Source organism: Pan paniscus, chromosome 20 (assembly GCF_029289425.2).
Source record: "Pan paniscus chromosome 20, NHGRI_mPanPan1-v2.0_pri, whole genome shotgun sequence".
Taxonomy (NCBI): domain Eukaryota; kingdom Metazoa; phylum Chordata; class Mammalia; order Primates; family Hominidae; genus Pan; species Pan paniscus.
In genome coordinates, this window is record NC_073269.2 from 58,691,886 (window position 1) to 58,710,253 (window position 18,368).

At 44.6% G+C, this 18,368-nt stretch overlaps 1 protein-coding gene across 13 annotated transcripts in view; it reads right to left on the reverse strand.

The window, feature by feature from the left end:
* The window catches only part of LOC100970246 (zinc finger protein 83), a 138,321-nt gene that overhangs the window by 24,190 nt on the left and 95,763 nt on the right, over window positions 1-18,368 (reverse strand). For 4 of the 13 annotated variants that reach the window (XM_034944527.3, XM_063600583.1, XM_063600584.1 and 1 more), the window contains one exon: window positions 3,326-17,926. The exons of 6 other annotated variants lie outside the window; for them this stretch is intronic. In XM_034944527.3, the coding sequence (XP_034800418.1) occupies window positions 16,191-17,926 (1,736 nt within the window). In that variant the 3' untranslated portion in view covers window positions 3,326-16,190. Of the gene's footprint in view, window positions 1-1,823; window positions 17,927-18,368 lie in introns of those variants that run through there. 3 more of the 13 variants (XM_055103850.2, XM_063600587.1, XM_063600585.1) reach the window with 3 other exon arrangements.

Sequence of the window (18,368 nt, forward strand, 5' to 3'; positions counted from 1 at the left end):
TCAAATGTCACAACTAATCGTATCCAATGAACTCACCCACTCGTCTAAACCCAAAGTCCCCCGCCCCTTTTTTTCTTTTGAGACAGGTCTTGCTCTGTTGACCAGGCTGGAGTGCAGTGACATGATCTCGGCTCACTGCAGCCTGGAGCTCCTGGGCTCAAGTGATCCTCCTGCCTCGGCCTCCAGAGTAGCTGTGATTACAGGTGCACACTATCATGCCCGGTTGTTTTTTTTTTTTTTTTGGTAGAGATGGGGGGTCTCACTATGTTGCCCAAGCTAGACTCGAACTCCTGTACTCAAGCAATCTTCTTGCCTCAGTCTCCTAAAGTGCTGGGATTACAGGCGTGAGCCACTGCGCCCAGCCCGTCTTTCTTCATTACTGTGTTTCCCTCCCTAATTGTGTACATATCTCTCATTCTCCCCTTCTCTCTCTAGCTCTTGTTTTCTTTTTTCCCTGGGATTCTGCTCCTCATTTTGTGCCCCTCTCCTCTCCTGCTGTTTATCCCCTTCTTCCCTCTATTCCTTCTCTTCCACCTCTTCTGCTCCATCCTCGCAACTTACCTAACTTCTTGCTGTTGCTTCTCCCTAATCGTTCTATCGTCCTCAATCTTGATATATTTCCGCCTCTTCTCCCATCTCTGTGCCTCCTCTGCTCTCCCTGTTAAATTCCGTCTTCCCTGTTATACCCCCTGTCCCCAATATGTGGAACCACAGATCCCCAGGTGTCCTCCCTGCTGTGGTTCTCCCTCTGTTCTCCTTGCCACCAGCACCACTCTGCTCTGTCTGCCCTGGCTCCAAATCCCTCCTCCTCTCCCTCACCCTGATGAGCCTCCCTCTTTGCTGCCCCTCTCCCTACCTTGCTGTCCTTCTTTTTCTTTTTACCTGGCTCCAAATCCCTCCTCCTCTCCCTCACTCTGATGAGACTCACTCTTTGCTGCCCCTCTCCCTACTTTGCTGTCCTTCATCTCTCTGTACATCTAGGTTTCTCTACATTTCTCCAGTTACTTTTCTCCTCCTGCTTTCTTTTTTTTTTCTTTTCACTTTTGCTGTCTCTTGACAAATCCATCACCCACCCTCTACTTTGCCCTCTGTTATGGGTCTTTCTCATTCTTTTCTCTGTCTCAGTTTTTCTACTGCTGTGTCTCCCAATGCCTTTGGCCGACACAATCACAGGAGGGTTTGGATAAGACGCCTGCATCCCGGGGGAGCTCGTTTTCCGGGGGCTGGAGCTGGGCAGGCAAGAACACCCCGTGTCACAGGACAGGCCCCGGGTACCTCCCCAACGCGGGTTCAGGGGAAGAGGTGACTGTGGAGGAGAGACCTGTGGAGGAGAGACCTGTGGAGCAGCAAGGCCCGCCACGAGGAGGGAGGTGGGGGGAGACGGCGCCTTAAGACAAGGTTGGGGTCTGCAGGATTCCAGGACCAGGCAAAGTACGCGGCCTCCCTGGGACTGGGTCCCCGGCGCTGCGCTCCAGTGGCCTACGAAGGCGAGGGTGGGAGGCGCCCAGGGCGGGAATCCAGCTCTCGGGTGAGGACTTTAAAAAGCGAGGGGCGGGAGGAGTCAGAAAACAGTTTTGAGCAGGAAAACTACGCGACAGGAAGTGTATACATCGCCCTACAGCAGAAAGACCGGGGACAGCCCAGCCTCAGAGCGACTTTAAACCCAAAAGGAAGCGATATCCGGACTCTCATGGGGACGTCTCAATTTGTCCTGGGTGAAGGAAGAAGGGAGAGAATTTCCAGGTCTGTGGGGACCCCACGTCTCAGGTACAGCAGCGCCGGGCACCTGGTAAGCGCAGACTTAATAGAAGAGCGAAACTCACCGCCACGGTGTGACCTTCACTCCACGTAATCCGCTTCCGGGTTTGCGCGAATCTGCGCGCGCAGTACAGAAGCCAGGTCTGGGCGGGGCCCGCGAGGTGGGCGGGGCCTGGACGAGGTAGGGGCGGGGTGGGAAGCCGAGAGACTTTCCCCTTTAGAACCAGCAGTGGGCGGGGCCAGGGCGGGACCTGTGAGTCTCTCAGCATCGTTCCCAGCGCAGAGGCATTTTTCGGGTTTTGGAGGCGAGACCGGCCAGGAAGGCTGAGGCATGATTCAAAAGCCCTGGAATTATCTGGAACGGGGATGCAAACTAGAATGTGAAATGCAAAGCCCTGCCTGGGCGGAAGGTACAATTTCATGCTGACGGCCCACAGAACCGAATAGAAATCCTCTCCCTTTCTATTCTCCATTCACTTGGGAGAGAGTCCAGGCTGTGCTCAGCTTTAGAGACTCAGGCCACTGCCTGAGATGCAGGATGGAGTGCTCAGGCCAAGGATGGGTGAGGTCACCACCTGCGGCTTAAACACAGCTGGGATATGGGCGCGGGAGCGGGAGCCTGAGGTCCCAGCTATTCAGGAAGCAGCGGCGGGAGGATCGCCGAGCCTGGGAGTTCAGGCCAGCCTGGGCGACAAAGTAACACCCCCTCCCACAGGGCTCCCTTCCTCGTCTCTCTCTCTCTTTTTTATAATAAAATTTTTGATGATGTTACATAGGGATCCAACATTATTCTTTTCCACGTGGATATCCAGTTAGTTGTCCCAGCGTATTTGTGTAAGAGATCTATCAGTTTCTTTTTTTGTTTCTTGAGATGGAGTTTTGCTCTAGTTGACCAGGCTGGAGTGCAATGGCGCGATCTCTGTCTCCCAGGTTCAAGCGATTCTCATGCCTCTATCTCCCAAGTAGCTGGGATTACAGGGATGTGCCACCATGCCCTGCTAATTTTGTATTTTTAGTAGAGATGGGATTTCTCCATGTTGGTCAGGTTGGTCTCAAATTTCCGACCTCAAGTAATCCGCCCGCCTCGGCCTCCCAAAGTGCTGGGATTACAGGTGTGAGCCACCGCGCCCGGCTTATTTTCTTTTATATATTTACTTTTTTCTGTTCTTTTTTTTTTTTTTTTTTTGAGGCAGAGTTTTCTTTGTTGGCCAGGCTGGAATGCGGTGGCGAGATCTGGGCTCACTGCAGCCTCTGCTTCCTGGGTTGAACCGATTTTCCTGTCTCAGCCTCTGGAGTAGTTGACATTACAGGCGCGCACAACCATGCCCGGCTAATTTTTGTATTTTCGATACAAACGAGGTTTCACTATATTGGCTAGGCTGGTCTCGAACTTCTGACTTCAAGTGATCTGACTGCCTCAGCCTCTGAAAGTGCTGGGATTATAGTCATAAGCCACACTTCCTGGCCCAAAAAATATTCATTTCTTTACTCTTTAAATTTTGAGAAAATATAATGGAAAACAAAAAAAAATCTTCCCCCAAATGAGAAATCATCTTCACGATGATAATAGTGAAAGAAATAAAAACCACTTTATTAATAAATAAGCCTTAAACCAGAATATGATGGGAAATTGAGGCAAACAGCTAAGAGGTTGAAAAGAGACAAGGAAACTTCACTGTTCTATACAACCCATTGAGTACATGTTTTCAAGATAAACACTAATCAGTCCTCAGGGAAGAGGACTTGACAACACTCTTGGTCACACATATTTCATCCTGGCTCTATTTGGTAATGGAGGTGACCATCTGTGTCAGCTAATTAGCTTCATCCAGAGGGAGGGGGAAAACCCTAACCCATGTCTTTTTGACGAGTGTGAGTTTTACAACATAGCGACACGTGCCCTCTCTGGTCAGGCGCCTACAATCCGACAGAAACTGACGTCAGCAGTAAATAATAAAATTTAGAATATACGATTAAGTACTGAGTTTATGTGAACACAAAGCTTGAGGATAGCCACCTGGAAACACCAACTCCAAATGAATGAGATTGGCGTTCCAAAGTAGAGACGTTAAGGTTTCACACACAGGGAAAGACAGAGAAGCTTTAGCAGAATCATGACAGTTTTCATTCAAGCCCAGTGCATAGGTTGCAGCAACTTGATTGGTTGTGGATTGATACAATTCGAGGAAGGTCACTTTATCACTCCATAAGAAGTAACAATGATCCCATGAGGTCTTATCTCTGGGGCTGCTTAGTCTTCCCAATTATTGACAGGAAAACTCTTTTTTATTTTTCTTTGAGAGGCAGTATTGCTCTGTCGCCCAGTGGTGCAATCTCAGCTCACTGCAACCTCCACCTCCTGGGTTCAAGCAGTTCTACTGACTAATTCTCAGTCCCCTCTGCAACCAGCGCCCCACTCCACCCCTTTACTGAGGTCCCTGCCCTCCCCACTGCGCTGCCCCAGACTGAGGGGGGAGTTCCCCCCGACTGCAGGACTCTGCCTGCTCAAACAAGGCGCTTTGCATTAAAACCATTTTCAACTTAAGAGGAAAAACGATTCAGCGTTCAGTACAGGTGGCCTACTACAACATGTTGTTTTATCTTCGATTGTCTGAAACACTAACTTGAAATGGGCAGGAAACATCCCTGTGATATTAGGGGTAATATCACGGCACATCAGAACCAATCCACCAATCAGAACTCGGAGGATTTAGTCCAGGCGGGCAAGAGGATGTCAGCAGGCGACATCCGGGGCCCAGCTGAGGAGAGAGCCCGAACCCGACCCTTGCAGGCCCCCACCCTTCAGAACAACACCCCCTCCAGACCCCGCCCCCAAGATGACGATAACCCTCTGGTTCTGCCCTTTCCCGTTCTATGGCCTGGCCCCCAGGCGGCCTCCTCCCTCTTGCCCCGCCCCAGTCTTGTTCCAGGCACCGCCCCCACGCTCTAGCTCTCCTAGGTTCCTGCTTAAGTTTATACACTCATGCACCACAGAGTCCTAAGCACAAATATGGAAGACACCAAGCTCTGGTAATGTATCTATCTGACAGACGGAGCGTCTGCCTCAAGAACATAGCAATAGCAATACTAAGCGAAATATTAGGAAGTTTCATGTATGTATATAATTGATCATTTATTATTTGCAGCTTTAAATTGGCTAAAATTACATAGCATGGGTTTTTATTTTAATCAAATATTAGAAATATATCATTCATAAATGGAATCTAACCACACAAAGTTGAAGAGCATTTCCCTATGTTGAATAAATATGAAGGAGTTCAGATTTTGGAACTGATTTCGTGCTTTCCATTACACCTAGTTCTTTTCTTTTCTTTTACTGTTTTTTGAGATGGAGTTTCTCTCTTGTTGCCCAGGCTGGAGTGCAATGGCGGCATCGCGATCATTTTGGAACTGATTTTGTGCTAGTTTTTTTCCTATTCTTTTTTTTCTGTGTTCATGAGCTTGTGAACCAAAAGTATCTAACAGGTCTCAATCAATTTAGAAATCTCCTTTGCCAAGGTTAAAAATGCACCTGTGACACAGCCTCAGGCGGTCCCGACCACAGGTGCCCAAGGTTTTCAGGCTGCAGTTTGGTTTTACATATTTTACAGAGACATGAGACATCAATCAATACATATAAGATGTACATTAATTCGGTCTGGAAAGGTGGAAAAACTGGAATTGGGGGGCTTCCGGGTCACAGGTAGATAATAAATTATCATATTCTTTGAGTGACTCATCAGCCTTTCACTGAATACACAATTTATATATGAGAGGGAGTAGAGGAATAGTCACTTATGCCTTAATCTGGCTCATTGACTCTGACTTTTTACATAAATAGGGCAGGGGAAACAGTCAGATAGGCATTTGACTCAGGTGTGCAGAGGGACGGGTTCTGTCCCACACCTGTGCAGATAAGCTATCAGTTTACATTGCCAGGGTGAAATTCAACAGAACTATTTTAGGGTGAAGAGCTTGAGGCTTCCAGTTTGTGAGGGGAGTATTGTAGCTTTTCTTTCTTTTTTTTTTTTGAGACAGTTTTGCTCTTGCCCAAGCTGGAGTGCAGTGGCCCAATCTCGGCTCACTGCAACCTTCGCCTCTTGGGTTCAAGCGATTCTCCTGCCTCAGCCTCTTGAGTAGCTGGGATTACAGGCAGGCACCACCACACCTGGCTAATTTTGTATTTTTAGTAAAGACCGGGTATCTCCATGTCAGTCAGGCTGGTCTCGAACTCCCGACCTCAGGTGATCAGCCTCTCTGTAACTTTTTAAAAATCCTTGTAGCTATCTTGTTTAGGAATAAAACGGGAGGCAAGTTTGTCTGACACAGTTCCTAGCTTGACTTTTCTCTTTGGCTTAGTAATTTTTATTTTTCTTTCACCAGCTTGTGACAGACATAATGTTTTGACACACTGATATTTCTTTATATACATTTTCCATAACAGTAAAGTCCAAGGGTCTATCATGAACTGGGTTAGTGGTGCATGTCTGTGTGTCTGTGGTCCCAGCTACTTAGGAAAATGAGGTGGGAGGATTACTTGAGCTCAGGAGTTCAAGACCAACCTGGTCAACATGGTGAAACCCTGTCTCTACCAAAAATACAAAAATTGGGCTGGGCACCATGGCTCATGCCTATAATACTAGCACTCTGGAAGGCTGAGATGGGCAGATTACTTGAGGTCAGGAGTGCAAGACCAGCCTGGCCAACATGGTGAAACCCTGTCTGTACTAAAAACACAAAAAGTAGCCAGGCTTGGTGGGTATCTGTAATCCCAGCTACTGGGGAGACTGAGGTAGGAGAATCGCTTTAACCTAGGAGTGGAGGTTCCAGTGAACTTGGGTGGTGGAGGTTGTAGTGAGCCGAGATCATGCCACTGCACTCCAGCTGGGTGACAGAGTGAGACTCAAATATACAATAAACTAAAAATAAAAATACAAAAATTAGCCAGCTTTGTAGCACAAACCTGTAATCCTAGCTACTTGGGAGGCTGAGGCACAAAAATCACTTGAACCCAGGAGACAGAGGTTGCAGTGAGTCAAGAAAAAGAGACTGCACTCACAGGTTGGACCACAGAGTCAGACTCTGTCTCAAATAGAAAAAAAAAAAAAAAGGATTAACGATGTGAGTGATGCAGAGATAAAAATCCTGAGCAACTGTCGGGCATGGTGGCTCACTCCTGTAATCCTAGCACGTTGGGAGGCTGAGGTGGGTGGATCAAGAGGTCAGGAGATTGAGGCCATCCTGGTCAACACAGTGAAACCCCATCTTTACTAAAAATACAAAAAATTAGCTGGGTGTTGTGGCATGCACCTGTAGTCCCAGCTACTCGGGAGGCTGAGGCAGGAGAATTGCTTGAACCTGGGAGGTGGAGGTTGTGGTGAACCGAGATTGTGCCATTGCACTCCAGCCTGGGTGACAAGAGCAAAACTCTGTCTTAAAAAAAAAAAAAAAAAAAAAATTTCTGAGTAACATGAGAGACTGACAGGCAGTGGAATCTTCAGATGGGGGTGGGAGGGCATGGGAGACATCTCTGAGCCTAGACCTGAAGGAGGAGAAAGGGACAGTGCTGTCATCATTTAGGTACATAGTGTAAGAGCAGGGACAATGACCTGAGACAGGAAGGGTTTTCATGTTTGGGAAAAGAGAAAAGCAACTGTGACTGGGGCAGAGGTAGTCATGAGATGAGGGCAAGCTCCCAGGAGGAGGCTGGACACTGGCAGGGGCCCTGGACACAGGGCTGTGGAGCCACAGTGAGGAGTGGGGCTTTTGTCCTGGGGAACACGGGAAGCTGGTGGAGGGTTCCCTGCCAGGGACTCACATGACCTGCTTTAGATTTCGCTGTGATGTCCTCACACAGAGAAAGGCCCCGAAGATGGTCTCTGTGTCTGAGTCTACAACTCTGTTTCTTCCATTCTTCTGCTTTTTTTTTTTTTTTTTCATTTTTTGGGTACTGCATCCCATTTAAAATTCTAATTACAACTGGACAGTCCCCTCTCACAGAAAAAAAGCCACACCCAGACACCCACTCTATTTTGCCAATCATTTCAGGGGCCAGGGTCACTCAGGTTGAGCTTTTCCGGTGTAGCCCCTCATCTGCAAGTTGCAGGGAGGCTCACTGAGGCTCAGAGTGAAGACATTTTCACCGAGTTACACTGAGAAGGTCTGAGATGAGTGAAAAGATGTGTCTGAATTCTTACATGTGGGCCTGGAAGGGCTAATGGGAAGGGTTGGTCTTTATCACACCCATTATTGAAAATTAAAGAAGTGTCTTCCACATACCTGGGCTAAAAAAACCTCTTTTGCAAGGTTCTGATGCCACTGACTCCCAACATTTAATTCTTCATTACAAGAAAATCACAGGAACATTTATAAAATGCAGAAGTGTGAACACACAGTTATTGACCTTGAAAACAGTGAAAGAAGGTCAGCTGTAGAACTAAGACATGAGCAAATGTTTTCAATCAAGAATACATGGGTGGCCGGGTGCGATGGATCATGCCTGATATTGCAGCTTTTTGGGAGGTCGAGGCAGGTGGATCACCTGAGGTCAGGAGTTTGAGACCAGCCTGGCCAACATGGTGAAACTCCATTTCTACTAAAAATACAAAAAATTACCTGGGCGTGGTGACAGGCACCTGTAGTCCCAGCAACTTGGGAGGCAGAGGCAGGAGAATAGCTTGAACCCGGGAGGAGGAGGTTGTGGTGAGCTGAGATCTCACCATTGCACTCCAGTCTGGGCAACAAGAGCAAAACTCCATCTTAAAAAAAAAAAAAAAAAAAAAAAGGGGTGCTTTTGGCACAGCGTTCCGTGCCAATCCAGCCCATCTTTCAACATTTGTCCAGAATGGACCAGAGGGCCTGAGGGAAACATGCACTTAATAGCTTACAGCTCAAGATTTTAACAAATGACATAAGGAAAGAAAACTGAAAAATAGACTAACTGGTTAAACTACACTTTGATGTTATGGTAAAAGGTCACTGACATCTTTACCGGGTACACACTGAAACAATCAAACCTCTGCATTAGGTACCAAAGGTTTCCAATAAATAATAAAGACTAGAAAGCATGCACATCTCGATCTGAACCAGACACAAACAGAAACTATTTTGAAATTGTTTCAAAAAATATAACAAATTCTGGGGTCAACAGGAAAATAACTGAAAAACATACATGTACAGAAAAAAATGATGTGAGCTGATTACAGGATGCAACAAAGGCATCTTTCAGAAGTGATTATGTATTAAAAAAGAAATTTTGAAAACTAAGATTTATCTTGGCCAGGCACAGATGCTCACGCCTGTAATCCCAGCACTCTGGGAGGCAAAGATGTGCAGATCACCTGAGGTCAGGAGTTTAAGGTCAGCCTGACCAACATGGTGAAACTCCATCTCTACTGAAAATACAAAAATTAGCTGGGCGTGCTGACATATACCTGTAGTGCCACCTACTCAGGAGGTTGAGGCAAAAGAATCACTTGAACCCGGGAGACAGAGGTTGCAGTGAGCCAAGATCATGCCACTGCACTCCAGTGTGGGTGACTGAGTGAGATTCTGCCCCCCCGCCAAAAAAAGGATAAAGAAAGAAAAATAGAAAAATGAAGAGGAAACAGAAAAAAAAAATAAAGTAAATCTATTACACAAGAGAACAAAAGCAGTTTTCATGTTCCTGTTTTTGATTTTGTTTATTTTTTGTTTGTTTGCTTGTTTTTGTGAGATGAAGACTTGCTCTGCCACCCAGGCTGCAGGGCAGTGGCATGATTTCGGCTCACTGCAACCTCTACTTCCCAGGTTCAAGTGATTCTCATGCCTCAGCATCTTGACTAGCTGTGACTACAGGTGCATGCCACCACACCCAGCTAAGTTTTGTATTTTTAGTAGAGACCAGGTTTCACCATGTTGGCCAGGCTGGTCTTAAACTCCTGACCTTAGGTGACCTGCTCATCTCAGGTTCCCAAAGTGCTGGGATTACAGGCATGAGCCACCATGGTTTGATATTCCTTTAAAAAATTATATGTAGGCCAGGTGTGGTGGCTAATCCCTGTAATGCTGGTACTTTGAGGGTCCAAGGCAGGAAGATCCTTTGCATCAAGGAATTTGAGACCAGCCTGGGAAACAGTGAAATCCCATTTCTCCAAACAACAACAACAACAACAAAACTAGCTGGGATTGGTGGCTCATGCCTGTGGTCCTAGCTACTCGGGAGGCCAAGGTACGAGGATCACTTGACCCCCAGAGGTCAAGGCTACAGTTAGAGGAGATCACTCCATGGCACTCCATCCTGGGTGATAGAGCCAGATGCTATCTCAAAATATTAATTAATTAGTTAATTAAATTAAAAGTATTATTGAGGCAGAAATTAAAGAAGAAAGCAAATTTTCCTCTGCTGAGCTAACTCACTCCAAGGATAGTAACATGAAAGGCCATAGAAAGGTTTGTGGTGACCCAGTCTAAGAAACTGGATACATCCCCCCCAACTACACATGGTTAAGAAAACAAATTCCTTTACTGTCTCTCCTTTCCCAGAATCATTAATTTTGACTATTTTTGCAAATGTCTGCATGTCTGTATTTAGCAAACTCTGTAAGTTCCTGTTTTTCTTTTGATGCATCTGCAAGGTCACAGCTAAGCAAGGCCACAAGTTATACCAAGGCAGCAGTTATGGTATAGATTACATAACCTGTCACTGTATGATTTACTATCTTTGTCCTGCTTCTGTAAGCTTGCCTATATAAGCCCAGCTCTGTCTTTGTTCTGGGCTTAGCTTTCTGGATGTGAGTCCACTGAGCTGGTGTGCACCTTAATAAAACCCCTATGTTTCACCCATCGATCTCTCCAGTCCTCTCATTTCCCACATTATGTAATAACAGAAAGTGATTTTTTTCCCACCTCACCGCCCCACTTCCTACACCACCCTGCAAAAAGGGAAGAGAGTGACTCTCAAGTGAATAAATCACTATCCTGTGGCTGAATAGGGATTCCAAGTGGAAACTAACCTCTGATGCCAAGATTTATAGAATGTACATGTCTTATAGATAGGCATTTTAAAATTCTCAGTTTCATCTGTATAATTTAAATAATTTATTTATTATATACACAGAAGTGAAGATGTCACAAGTAATCATATCCAATGAACTCACTCACTCATCTGCCTTGGCCTCTAGAGTAGCTGTGAGTACAGGTGTGCACCATCATGCCCTGTTAATTTTTGTTTTTTGGAAGAGATGGGGGGTCTCACTATGTTGCCCACACTGGTCTCAAACTCCTGGACTCAGGCAATCCCCTTGCCTTAGTCTCCTAAAGTGCTGGGATTACAGGCATTAGTCACTGTGCCCAGCCCCTCTTTCTTCATTACTGTGCTTCCCTCCCTAATTCTGTAAATATCTCTCATTCTCTCCTTCTCTCTCTAGCTCTTTTTTTTTCTATTTCCCTGGGATTCTGCACCTCATTCTGTACCCCTCTCTTCTCCTGCTGTTTATTCCCTTCTTACCTCTATTCCTTCTCTTCCACCTCTTCTGCTTCATCCTTGGAACTTATATAACCTCTTGTTCCTCCTTCTCCCCAGTCTTTCAATCATCCTCAATCTCCGTATATTTCCACCTCTTCTCCCATCTCTGCACCTCCTCTTTTCTCCCTGTTAAATTATCTCTTCCCTGTTCTACCCCTCTGTACCCACTCTCTGGCACCCTAGATTCCCAGCTGTGTTCCCTGCTGTTGTTCTTCCTCTGTTCTCCTTGCCACCAGCACCACTCTACTCTGTCTGTCCTGGCTGCAAATCCCTCCTCCTCTCCCTCACTCTGATGAGCCTCCCTCTTTGCTGCCCCTCTTCCTGCCTTGCTGTTCTTCATCTCTCTGTACATCTAGCTTTTCTCTACATTTCTCCAGTTGCTTTTCTCCTCCTGCTTTCTTATCTTTTTTTTTTTCACTTTTGTCACCTCTTGGCAAATCCCTCACCCCTCCTCTACTTTACCATCTGTTATGAGTCTTTCTCATTCTTCTTTTCTCTGTCTCAGGTTTTCTACTGCTGTATGTCTGTCTCCTGATCCCTTTGGCCCACAGAATTGTGGTAAAGGTTAAAAAGAAAAAGAAACAAGTTTTCTTCTGCTTAGCAGCTCACTTCAAGGAAAGTTATAAGATAACGCTGTCCAAAAAGCTAAGGCTAAAGGAATGGGCTCTAGACACTTTTTAAATTCCAGAACAAAGTGAAGGGAAAAAAAAGAGAGAGAGAGAGAAAGACAAATTCTTCTACTGTTACTCATTTCCCTAGTCTCTTAAGCATGACTATGTTTTACAAATGTCTGTATTTAGCCAGTTCTTTTTTTTGACACAGCTACAAGGCCACCAGCTATGTAGAATCCAACTTCTCTAAGACTCATACAATATAAGCCCTATACTGTAATCTTGTCCAGTCCCACTGCTGTTAAAGTTGCAGGTGTTGTGCCTTAGATCCACCACAGTCAGCTGAAACTGGCAGCTCAAGACAAGTAGACAAGCCAGCAGGACCCAGATCATCCAACTTGGCTGATCCTGAGATGAGATCAAGCTGCTGCTAAAGAAGACTGCCTGCTCTAGTCACTACGGAGTCTGACCAGTCTATGCACAGCTGAAGCTTGAGGGAACAAGCCCTGTTCTAGTCACACACCAGAAGCTGACTAGTCTATGCATGGCTGAAGCTTGAAACTCCAGGCCCTACCTCCACCTCCACCCTCTAACCAGGCCCAGCTTCCAAAGCAGCCTCCACCCTCTTGCCCAGCTCCAGCAACAGTTTTCATGCCCTGCCCCCTCAACAACCTTTCCCTTCTCCCGCCGGGTCCCCACCCACTGTCCAGAACCCACCCAGACAGGGTTGAAGGCCCACACACGGTTGTTCTTCAGCACTCGAGGCTGACACAGGTGAGTGGTTTTTTTGTCTTTCTGCTTCAAACCTGGCTTTCGCAGCACCCCAGCACCAAGTCCAGCCACACCAGGAATCTGCGTGCTTTGGGATATTGAAATCCCCCACGTGAGTTTGTGCAGTTGTCAGGAAGTCCCAACTTCTCCATGGGAAGCACGCAGGCTGGTGGCTTTGCAGCTTTTGTATCGTTTTATAAAATAATACAAAAGATCTTGTATGAGCCGGTATGACACATCTGACAACTTTACAGGTAATATTGGAGTATTATATATAAGGCAGTTGATTTGCAGGACTGCTATGAGAGTTTGGGAACGTAAATACCTATCCAGCCAAAACGTTCCCATTGTAGACCAGAAATTCCCGACCCAAGATCCTCAATGGGATAACGACACAGTCCACTAAAAATTCATGAAAGATATAAGGGAAATGATAATTAAAGGAATTCAGGAGTCAGTGCCCTGTGCTCAGAATCTTTCCCGAGCATTTTAGATAAAACAGAAAAAAGATGAAAGCCCTATAAACTTTCTAAAAAGACTACGAGAACAAACGAGAAAATATGCACATTTGGATCCAGAAGACCCTAGCAGGCAAGAAATGTTAAAGCTACATTTTGTTACCAATAGCTAGCCATTGGTAGCCATTTAGCAAGCCATTGCAAAAAAGTTACAGAAACTAGAAAACTGGAAAAAACAGTCTATACGGGAATTCTTAGAATAAGCTCAAAAAGTATATGTAAGGAGGGATGAAGAAAAACCAAAGCAAAAAGAAAAATTTTCTGACAGAATGCACCAGAGGCCAAGCTTAAGCCTCCATTTGCCAGGCCTCACAAAAGATATGAGACAGGGGGGCCACAGAACTCAAAGACAGGTAAAAAGGGAAAGCAAACCCAGTACCCTAAGACTCCAAAAACTGAAAAGGGAGAGGGACAAGACAAATGTTACAAGTGTGGAAAATTAGGTCATTTCAAAAGAGAATGTCCTGAGTGGAGAAAGGAGAAAAAAAAATCCCACTTAAGGAATTTAAAGAATAAGGAAGTCAAGGGCTCTGTCTTTTCTATCTCCAGTCCCACTGAGAGCCTGTGGTAAATTTAAAGGTGGGACCAAAACATGAGCTTGTTACTTTTCTTTCTTTCTTTTTTTTTTTTGAGACAGAGTTTTGTTCTTGTTGCCCAGGATGGAGTGCAATGGCGTGATCTTGGCTCACTGCAACCTCTACCTCCCAGGTTCAAGTGATTCTCCTGCCTCAGCCTTCCCAAGTAGCTAGTATTATAGGCATGTGCCACAAAGTCTGGCTAAATTTGTATTTTTAGTAGAGATGGGGTTTCTCCATGTGGGTCAGGCTGGTCTCGAACTCTCGACCTCAGGTGATCCGCCCACCTCGGCCTCCCAAAGTGCTGGGATTACAGGTGTAAGCCATGGCACCCAGCCGAACTTATTACTTTTCTAATAGACTCAGGAGCTTCCCACTCCTCTGTTTGTTTTGTGCCCTCTAATATAAATTGTTTATTAGAAGAACTTCAAGTTTTAGGAGTCAAAGGGCAAGGATTTAAAGCCAAAGTCTCAGAAAAAACAGAAGTCAGATTTGAAACCCGATCAACCAATGTTAAATTTTTGCTACTTCCTAAGGCTGGGACAAACTTGTTAGGAAGTGGCCTAATGGCAAAGTTAGGTATAGGCTTGCATGTAAGCCCAGAAGGATTCTTCACTTCATTAAACCTGTTTACTACAGCAGAAGAAAGCTACATCAATGCTAATGAGTGGTCAAGGGAGGGAAATTGAAGGAAGCTACAAGTTCCTCCAATTCACATAAAGTTAAAAACTCCCAGGGAAACAGTGAAAAGAAACCAATATCCAATTCCCTTAGAAGGTAGATTAGGTTTAAAACCTCTAATTGAGAGCCTTATCTGAGATGGGCTACTTGAACTGTGCATGTCTCCCTATACTACTCCAATATTACTTGTAAAGTAGTCAGATTGGTGATACTGGCTTGTAGAAGATCTTCAAGCCATTAATCAAACTGTTCAAACCACTCATCCTGTTGTTCCCAATCCATATACTATTCTCAGCAAAATTCCATATGACCATCAGTGGTTTACAGAAATAGACCTGAAAGATGCCTTCTGGGCATGTCCTTTAGCTGAAGATAGTCAGGATATATTCACTTTTGAATGGGAAGATTCTCACTCTGGGTGAAAACAACAATACTGCTGGACAGTCTTACCCCAAGGATTTACAGATTCTCCTAACTTGTTTGGCCAAATTCTTGAGGAGGTGTTAGAAAAGATGAGCATCCCAAAGTGTATATCTATGCTCCAGTATGTGGATGATATACTAGTGTCAGGGAAAGCTGTAGAACAAGTATCTGGCTTTTCCATCAGCCTTCTCAACCATCTCTGAGATGGAGAGGGACTATGTGGTGTGGTGGCACACATCTGAAATCCCAGCTACTTGGGAGGCTTAGAAAAGAGAATTGCTTGAATGCAGGAGGTGGAGGTTGCAGTGAACCAAGATTGTGCCATTGCACGCCAGCTTGGGCGACAAGAGAAAGACTCTGTCTCAAAAAAAAAAAAAAAAAAAAGAAAAGAAAAGAAAAGAAAGAAAGAAGGAAAGAAAAAACAGGCTGGGCAAACTGGTTCAGGTCTGTTGGCCCAGCTGGTCTCAAACTGCTGACCTCAAGTGATCTGTCTGCCTTGGCCTCCCAAAGTGCTGGGATTATAGGTGTGAGCAACTACACCCTGCCCATTCTTCTTAACGTAAACACTTTTTATGTCAATTAATGCTTGAACTCAATGTTAAGTCAATTCAAACTCTAGTCAATGCGGAATTGACTCTAATGTCAATTAAAGTTTGTCATTTTCTATAGTAATTGTATTTGGGACAATTATCTCAAAAATGAATTTTCTACTGTTCTGCAAGGAGTGACCTCAGACTAAAGACATTGCCACACCTATTCCATTTGTAAGATTTCTGTCCAGTATAGATTCCCTGATGTCTAATGCGGTGTGAATGTAAAGTAAAGACATTGCCACACTGGGCGTGGTGGCTCATGCCTGTAATACCAGCACTTTGGGAGGCCGAGGCAGGCGGATCACAAGATCAAGAGTTGAGAGCAACCAGGCCAACATGGTGAAACCCTGTCTCTACTAAAAACATAAAAATTAGCCAGGCTTGGTGGAGCATGCTTGTAGTCCCAGCTACTCAGGAGGCTAGGAAGGAGAATCGTATGAACCTGGGAGGTGGAGGTTGCCGTGAGCCGAGATCACGCCACTGCACCCCAGCCTGGACAAAAGAGTAAGACTTCATCTGAAAAAAGAAAAAAAAAAAATGACTGCCACAATTGTCACAGTTGTGAGGTTCTCTCCCATATGAATTCTCCTGTGTTTTGCATAAAATGAAGCTTGACTGAAGACCTTGCTGCAATCATGACATTTGTAACGTTTCTTTCCAGTATGAGTTCACTGATGAACTGCAAGCTATGAACAATGTCTGAAATATCTGCCACATTTACTACGCTTGTAAGATCTCTCTTCATTATGGATTCTCTAATGATTTGCAATGCTTGTAGCATTACTGAGGACTTTGTGAGAATCATTACATTTGTAAAGTTTCCCTATACCATGGATTGCTTGATGATGAATAAGTGATGACTGCCCACTAAAGGCTTTGCCACACTCATTGCACTTATAAGGATTTTCTCCAGTATGAAGTCTATGATGGCATACAAAGGATGACATATGACTGAAGGTCTTGCCACACTCATTGCACTTGTAAGGTTTCTCTCCAGTATGAAGTCTATAATGGTATACAAAGGATGACATATGACTGAAGGTCTTGCCACACTCATTACACCTGTAAGGTTTCTCTCCAGTATGAACTCTCTGATGTTGTGCAAGGTTTGATTGTTGATTAAAAACCTTGCCACATTCATTACACTTGTAAGGTTTCTCTCCAGTATGAATTGCCTTATGAATTAGAAGGGATGAATTTCGAGCAAAGGTCTTGCCACACTCATGACAGTTGTAAGGTTTTTCTCCGGTATGAAGTCTACGATGGCCCACAAGGGATGACTTCTGACTGAAGGTCTTGCCACACTCATTACACTTGTAAGGTTTCTCTCCAGTATGAAGCCTATAATGACATGCAAGGTGTGCTTTTTGATTAAAAACCTTACCACATTCATTACATGTGTAAGGTTTCTCTCCAGTATGAACTCTCTGATGTTGTGCAAGGTATGAATCACGCTGGAAAACCTTGCCACATTCATTACATGTGTAAGGTTTCTCTTCAGTATGAACTCTGTTATGGCGTGAAAGGCATGAATTATGCCTAAAAGCTTTGTCACAAACCTTACATTTGTATGGTTTCTCTCCAGTATGAATTCGCCTATGTGTTTCAAGTTGTGATCTGCAACTGTAAACTTTGTCACATCCTTCACATTTGTAAGGTTTCTCTCCAGTATGACGTCTACGATGCCCTACAAGGGATGACGTCTGACTGAAGGTCTTGCCACACTCATTACACTTGTAAGGTTTCTCTCCAGTATGAAGTCTACGATGGCGTGTAAGAGATGACTTGTGACCGAAGGTCTTGGAACACTCATTACACTTGTAAGGTTTTTCTCCAGTATGAACTCTATGGTGCCATGCAAGGTATTGCTTTTGATGAAACACTTTGCCACATACATCACATTTATATTGTTTCTCTCCTGAATGGGTTACATGATGTCTTCTTAAATGTGAGCCATAATTAAAGGCTTTGCCACACTCATTACATTGGAAAGGTTTTTCTCTCACGTGTTCTTCCTGGATTTGTGTCAATAATGAAGAATGGAGAAAGTTCTTCCCATACCTATTAGAAATATGGGTTTTGAGCCTACAAGAAATTCTTTGGGATGTTGAAACCAAGGAAGCATTGTTGATAGACTTCTCCACTTGATTATCAATTTTCCCTTCAGTCTGAAATTCGTGCAGTTCAGGCAGATGTGAATAAAAGCTTGATCCAAGCTGATCTTTAATAGGCTTGTTTCCAGCATGTCTTTGATCACATCGGTCTGTACTACCAGTCAACTTTTTTATTTTTGTCATGGGTGCTTCATGGCCATTTCTTTTAATTTCTTGCCACTGAAACTCAAAGTCATGAATATCTTTCTTGATTTCTGGGAAGCAAAAATCTCCAATGTGATGACTTTTATGTCTTTGCAATGTCCCTGTGTGGATCACTTCTCCTGTATTACCGTGCCCTGTTGATGAGAACTCCATCATGGATTTTAAAGAGCTATCTAAAAAATATAAAGACCAATAGGTTTCCAATTAAGTACAGATGGTAAATAATATTTAATACTGAAATGTGTTAATATTACACAAAAAGCAATACTTATTTTAAAATTCCCAAATATGATCTTCAAAGTTTAAGAACACCCTGTCTCTACTAAAAATACAAAAATTAGCCAGGCATGGTGGTGGATGCCTGTAATCCCAGCTACTCAGGATGCTGAGGCAGGAGAATTTCTTGAACCTAGGAGGCAGAGATTGCAGTGAACAGAGATCACATCATTGCACTCCAGCCTGGGCAACAAGAGCAAAATTCCATGTCAAACAGAGTTCAGTCAAGAGCCTCATATATATGATGCAGTAAGCCTGAATGATGTCCTCCCTAAGAGGAATTTCTACAGCAGTGACTGCTGTTTAGAGAACATGATCATTAGTTTATGTGATGATCAC